Genomic DNA, 7,523 nt, shown 5'->3' with positions numbered 1-7,523 from the left:
TATATATATATGTAATTAATGACCAAAAGCTATTATACGAGCCTCGACCATCCTTAATACGCCTAACAATTCAAGTACCACCCTACACTCGGAGGGTTTCGAACTACAAAACAGATGTTTTTACAACTGACAAACAAATGTCCGATCAATTGATCTGAGCACGCGGCGCCACACACCCACACGCATAAAAATAAACACAGACACATATTTCAAACCCCAGATCAGAGGCAAGCAAATGCACGCGCGCGCACACACATACACAAAAATCACCCGGATAATTAATTTATAAATATCAATATTTCAAGAGATTTCTATATAAGTATCCTTTTTTTTTTATATTTTTTTGTAATATGACATATGATGGGTATATAAATATGAATTGGGCGTCATCCATGTAAATGCGCCTAATTTAATTTTTTTATTATTACATAATCACAATTGAGTTTTAAATTAATATTTCTATTAAAATATTTTGATCTGAACCATGAAAGCGTTTGGAGAAGCTTGTACTTAGTCAGGACCGATGCGAAAACACAGATTTCGACGACAATTTTTTTGAAAAAGTTATCAAAATGTAGTTTACCCAAACAACGACTACATCATTGTTGTCCAATGTCCTATTGAGTATCATAATTTTATTTAATTATAATAACTTAAGATTATTTTTTATACAATTTGTCCCACATATTTTTCTAGTATTGACACAATGATTAAAATGATTCATGTCATAATTTTTATAATTTTTTTGACAAAAAATTTTACACTTACTGTCAACTACATACCTCAACTCTTTAGTTTTTGCATGCAGACCCACAAATGATAGTGTTCAAACATATATTCATATATAAAGAAATAAATTTTGATTCTATAACATTATTCTACAAACATTTTATTCTAAAGCTCATTTCTACTTGCTTGTAAGAGTAAATACATGCTAGAATAGATAAAATTTTTGTTGTACAAAATAACCTAAAATTGAGTTAAACCATTATTTTATCAATGTAATTAAAGCCTCAATGAGTAAAAAATATTACATCAGCACTACACACGTAGAGTAATGTGCGTAGCCAATCAAATCACGTCACGATACCCCGCGCGACACAAAAAAAAACGGCGCTGTAACACGAGGAATATTTCCCCTCGTGTTATTCATGTGTTATTATGTGTTATTCATGTGTTATTGTGTTATTATAACACAGAAATATTCACATGACACAATAACACATGAATAACACGCAATAACATATGAATAACACGATAACACGGGAGAGAATATTCTCCCGTGTTACTGCACCGTTTTTTTTCTCTGTCGGGAATATTTTTCGTGTTATTCAAGTGTTATTGTGTGTTATTCATGTGTTATTGTGTCCTGAGAATATTCTTGGTATTATAATAACACAATAACACTTCAATAACACATGAATAACACGCAATAACACATGAATAACGCAGGGGGGAATATTCCCCATGTTACTGCAACGTTTTTTTTGCTCTGTGGGGAATATTCCCCGTGTTACTGCGCCATTTTTTTTGTTCTGTCGCGTTTGCTCTGTCGCGCGAGATGTCGTGATGTGATTTGATTGGCTACGCACGTTATTTTTACGTGCGTAGTACTGATGTAATATTTTTTCCTCAATGAGTGGTATGAATGGGCATTTACATGCAAAGCAATCAAATTTTTAACATCACATAAAAAATAACTATTAGTAGAATTTTTATATATGAAACCCATCTTTTCATGCATAAGTTTGTAACATCAAAATTTTAAAAATGTAAATATCAAACTTTTAGTGTTAGATGTGTAAATACATAAGACTTATGTGATATGTACTTATATTCCCCACAACTATAACTCCGCAAATGAAAATAAAATCTTACTACGCACCCAAATCAAAACTTCGTGAGGCTAACAGAGCTCAAGAGTAGTTTTTCTCTTTTTGTGGGGGATTGCTCGAACGAATAATTTGGCTTCAAAATTAAATCTTAACGCATCTTACTGATTTATTTTAGCTTATATATAATTTATTGTGTGTTGTTAATCACAGGAAATTTAACACATCATAATGTTAAATCCATTTAAGACGTAGGGTTTCGTATTATTCGTGGATTATGTACAAATCTTACTAATAGTGAGCAAAAGAGGGAGAAAGAGAGAGGAAGAGCCTATGGAAAGAGAGGATCTTACCTCCCACCCTCTTTGTTTTTATATTCAACCACTATTAAAATTAGCCATGGGCTGTCCTTTCATGATATGCAAAATTATATAAATATGCAAAATATTAAACTATATCCAACAATTTTATGTCATTTTTAACATTTTTATGTCTCATCCCGCCATATAATTGAACTTGAAAGTTTGTCAATTCGGCAATTTATCAGTTCAGCGATTACACAATTCAACAACTGCACAATTCTATAGTTGAGCAATTAGACGTTTGGGTAATTAAACAGCTGAACAATTCATCAATTTGACAACCAGACAATTCAACAATTCAGCAGTTGGGCAACTCAAAATGTCTTTTTTAATTGTATACACATATAAAGATTTATGCATTAATTGTTTGATTTATTTAATTTGAATGTATGCATCATATAGAATATTTCTTTTTCTCAACCAAGAGCTATAACATGTGTTTAGTTATTTTCTCTCTCCAATCTTCGTGCTCAATAAACCTTGAATAAAAATCACAAAATTAAAAAAAAATAGAAAATTTGTGTCAATATCTAATTTAAAAATTATAATAAAAAGAAATTTTATGTGCATTTACATAAATACTAACATAATTCTTATTTATTTATATATCTAACACCAAAAATTTAATATTTACCATCAACAATTTCACCATCACCTACTTTAGAAAAGTAGGTCTCTTATGCATGGGTGTATTGTATCACAAAAATGTTATAAATATAAACATGAAAGTTTAGATGTTAGACATATAAATATAAAAGAATTACCTGATATATATGTAATTTTTCTTATGTTAAATAAATTGTATTAAATTCACCACATATGGTATTCACATTATCATATTGTATCCATCCCTCCATTGCTATGACATCTAATAACTCTCAAAACTACAACCACATGGTAAGTAACATCCTTTCCCCTATGTTGCAAGAAAAATCAAAATCAAACACTAATCATGCTTCAACTAAGCATAGAGACCTAAAAATGCCCAAAGGATCACCATTGGAAGAAGAAGTGAGCTTCGAGGCCTCGAGCTTCCGTTCGGCAGCCATGGATAGGAGTCTGGAGATGGCATGACACAGTTGTCACCATTGAAGTAAATTCGACGAGGAAACGCCCATCCTTTTTCGAAAGTAAACGTCGATGCGTCCTTGCGAAGGAGTACTTCGGATTGAACGTTCCCGGAAGGACCAGCTGTCATCAATAGGTCGTTGTAATACTTTATACCCCAAAACATACCGGTGTCATCTAAGAAAAAAATTTAGACAAAATAATTTGTTAGTGGAAATATACAAATTTTCAAACCCATTTTCAATAAAAAAATGCAATTTTGTCAACCAAGATTAAGGGTTGTTTGGGGTAGCTGCAGCTTATTAAAAAAATAACTGTGAAACTATTGAAAAATAATCTGATATTCAAAAAAATTGTGCTGACAATTACATTTTTTTTTCTTTAATAAGTCCGACAGCAATTAAAAAACTGTCACCCCACCTAGTCAAGATCGGTGGGAAAAAATAGATTTCAACGGCGGCAATTTTTTGAAAAAACTGTCAAAACACAGTTTACCCAAACATACAATAAATATCGGTGTTAGATATGCAAAAATACATAGGAATGGAGTGGCAAGCATGTAAACCTTCCAAATAAAAATTTGGGGACATTCACATAAATACCGCCCAATTCTTAGTATTTTTATATCTAACATTTAATCTTTGATTTTTTACATTTATACCACAAAAATTTTTCATATCACATAAAAAATATCACTATTTTAACTTTTACGAAAAGTGAAATACACATTTTCATGCATAGATATGGTGGCATGTATGCAAAAATAAAAGTTTCAGTGTTAAAGATGTAAATACATAGGAATTGAGTGGAATATATGCAAATCTTCCAAATAAAAAATAAAGAGATCTATTAGATAACTTACTTATGGCTTCATAAGGAGTGAGGGACTTGTAATTGAAGCTAAATATTTCTGTGAGATTATTAAAATTAGGATGCTGAGCAACAAAGTTCCACTGCGTGTAATTCATCCTGTAGTTGAAGTTTGTAATTGTGATCTTTACACGCCAGTACTCCACATAGTTCAGCTTAACATGCCAATGAATTCTTATGGGACACATATGGGAAGTACACTGAACCAAAGGTGCAAAGCTGCTCTTGTCTGGGCCATTTACCACAGAAGCAAGATAAGGTGAATCTCCCCTGACAAAAAAAAAGGATTTTGCAGTTATTTTATTCGCTGCCAATATAGTAACTATTATGTTGTGGAGCCTAATATTAGCTCCACAAAAGAAAATATATTATGCAAACTTAGGCGGTGTTCGGCTGCAACTTGAATTAACTAGAAATAGGATTTATCGAATTCGATAAATCCTTCCAGGAAGATTCCACGGAAATGAAGCTCATCAACGGCAAAACAAATCCTTTAAGTTCAACTCATATTCAGATTTATTAAATCCAAATTTACATGGCAATGGAGGTGGAATACGGGAAGAAAGTGATGAAACACGAAAATACTAGATTTAATGGGGCTTCGGATTTAAATTTTATTTTTTTTATGTTTATGCTACCAGGCACCGCCTTAGTTGAGACATCCAATCTTTGCAGGCTATAGTTTCAGTGGCTAATTTTTGCTTAAAAAGAGAGGGCGTACTATTTTTATAGAGTATTGCAATTACGGTTATGAGAACCCTGCAATAAAACAATAGTTAAATCTGATGGTGAATTTGTATAAATTTTTATAGTATGTTTTGTGAAGTAATTTTCTTTCTGTTTTGCTCTTGGTGATTTAACAAGGTTTGGTGCTATTTCCCAACAGCTGTGCCATACAATATTAAGGTTTCCCTCAGATCAACATCTCATCTTCATTGTTGCGCGTTGCTTGAATGAAAAAAGGACTATTTTTTCAAGCTTTATCCTAAAACTTGTTATAAAGATGCCGAAATAGTTCACGCATGTTTAACATGAGTTGAAATAATCCTCAGAATTCTTTTAGCCCGGATTAAGAAAATCTGTGTACGAAATTGACATGTTTAGACTCCAAGACTAAAATCGGTGCCTGTGATGAATCAAGGGACTATTTTGACACTATTCTACATTAAAAAAATATCAAAAACGCAGATTTTATAGCATTGTGATAGAAAATAAATGAAAACGTAAGCCATTTAGAAAGCTGAGGACATTAAAGCAGTTTCTTACTCCACACAGCTCCCGGGATGAGTGACATTGTTTTGGCAGCCACAAGAACATGTTGGACAGTTAACGATAGTATCGTTGTAGAAAGAAGAAAGAGAGACACAACATGAAGGAGTCTTCTGGGAAAGAAATTGAGAATAGGTGCATGTCACATTCCATGTCACTGCAATAACAGTAAAGAAATGCAATTATTTGTTTAAACAGCTATGATAGATCTATGATTTATGAAATTACAATTTTTCACAGGAGGTAAATGTCCAAAAGAACATAAAAATGATTTTTTGGTTATCATTAGTTAGAGAAAGCTAACCGCAAAAGATTTTAGGCAATAATTGGAGCAATCTTTATTATATTTTAGCCGCTCCCAAGCAGTTGGATAGTTTAATGATGATGATGATGTAAATACATAGTGAAATACATCAAAAATACCACAATTATAACTAAAGTAAAAAACCACCCAAATCCTATGTATTTACACATCTGACATAACTTTGCTTTTTTACATTCCTCACACCCAAACCACTATTAGAACTTTTAAAAAGTGAAATACGTCTTTTCATGCATATATGTAAGGTGACAAATATATGTAAAAATTGAATTTTAGGTGTTAGATATGTAAATACATAGGAATTGAGTGGCATGCATGTAAAGCTTCAAAAAATTTTATGCAACACCATATAAGCAGTTAGAAAATTGCAGGAATCATCAAGAGCTTGTTTTCAAGGATTTACAAACATAAAGGCTCTCAATTTACTCTAATTAACATAATAAGAAACAATTAACATATAGGTGGAATAAAAAAATAAGTTAACTTAGTGCATATTGCATAAGCCATAAGCTATGATATCTATCATATTTTAAGAACAATTTAAGTGCATCCAAACATTAAGATTTTACAACCCTTTTAGTGAATTCAGAGTAGTTTTTCGAAAAAAATTTATGCACTACCATATAACCAGTTTGAATATTGCAGAAATCATCAAAAACTTGCTTTCAAGGATTTATATACATAAAGGCTCTCAGTTTACTGTCCGACGCTGAGCTGAAATGCGCTGATAGCATTAGGTGGATCTTGAACCCATGAACTAATCACTCCACCCTTGCAACAATTAGCTATTTGCATATTATATGGAGTTCCGGGCAGAAGATCAACAACAGATGGATCTTTTTTGCAGCAATGAGGAATATTTCCCTTAAATTTCGAGCAATCTCCCTGCTCGGTAGTTTGTGCGCCAACCATAGACCATATAACCTCCTTCTTCGACCACGTCCATCCTAATATCCATCCTGGCGACTGAATGTGGCGATATTGTTGGTAGTTGTTGATGGTAACAACGGCCTGAGAGTTTACGTAATTTGATTAAATGTTTTTTTTTTGGGGGGACATTTACATACACACCACACAATTACTGTGTATTTACATAACTAACATTTAAATTTAGCTTTTTACATTTAAATTTTGTTTTTTACATTCATAACTTTTATTAAAAAGTGTAAGTGCTTTAGATATCTCTGATCCATTGTTCATTGAGATGGTAATATAAATGGGGATGGTACTAGCAGAATTCAAATTGGTTAGTTGAAGTGGAGGAATGCTTCGGGCTTATTGTGTCATAGAAAAGTACCGCTTAGGCTGAAGAAAATTTTAAAAGACAATGTTGAGACCTGCAATGCTCTATGGAGCAGAATGTTGGGCCTTTAAAAGAGAAGCATAAAACATGAGAATGCTTAGGTGGATGAGTGGCTTTACACTTAGATACAAAATGCGAAATGAATATATTTGTGATAGGGTTGGTGTAGCTGTAGTGACAGACAAAATTAGAGAGATTCGTCTTAAATGATTTAGTCACATTAAACATCGACTATCTGATGATCCAATTAGGAGAGTAGATGTTTTAGATTCGACTTATATTAAGAAAGGCAGAGGTAGACCTACAAAGACCTAGGCATATTGTATAAAAAATGATCTTAATTTATTAGAATTAAATGAAAATATGAAAGTCAATAAGATGCAATGGAGAAAAATGATTCATGTAGCCGACCACGCTTAGTGGGATAACGGCTTGTTGTTGTTGTATTTTTTACATTTATGGCATCCAAATGTTTCATATCACATAAAAAATACCAT

The 7,523-nt window shown here is 32.4% G+C and overlaps 1 protein-coding gene across 1 annotated transcript in view; it reads right to left on the bottom strand.

Annotated features, from left to right (window-relative positions):
- Positions 1-2,977: 2,977 nt before the first annotated feature.
- Positions 2,978-7,523, bottom strand: part of LOC110032956 (COBRA-like protein 1) — a 6,610-nt gene continuing 2,064 nt past the window's right edge. The window contains exons 3-7 of the mRNA XM_020736754.1: positions 6,424-6,734; positions 6,208-6,242; positions 5,399-5,558; positions 4,125-4,402; positions 2,978-3,439 (exon numbers count right to left, since the gene is read on the bottom strand). Coding sequence (XP_020592413.1) covers positions 3,156-3,439; positions 4,125-4,402; positions 5,399-5,558; positions 6,208-6,242; positions 6,424-6,734 — 1,068 coding nt within the window. The 3' untranslated portion in view covers positions 2,978-3,155. The remainder of the gene's footprint in view (positions 3,440-4,124; positions 4,403-5,398; positions 5,559-6,207; positions 6,243-6,423; positions 6,735-7,523) is intronic.

The sequence above is a fragment of the Phalaenopsis equestris genome, unplaced genomic scaffold (genome assembly GCF_001263595.1).
Source record: "Phalaenopsis equestris unplaced genomic scaffold, ASM126359v1 Scaffold001070, whole genome shotgun sequence".
Taxonomy (NCBI): Eukaryota; Viridiplantae; Streptophyta; class Magnoliopsida; order Asparagales; family Orchidaceae; genus Phalaenopsis; species Phalaenopsis equestris.
The sequence above is the reverse complement of the archived record's forward strand: the minus strand, read 5'-3'. Positions and strand labels throughout refer to the sequence as shown.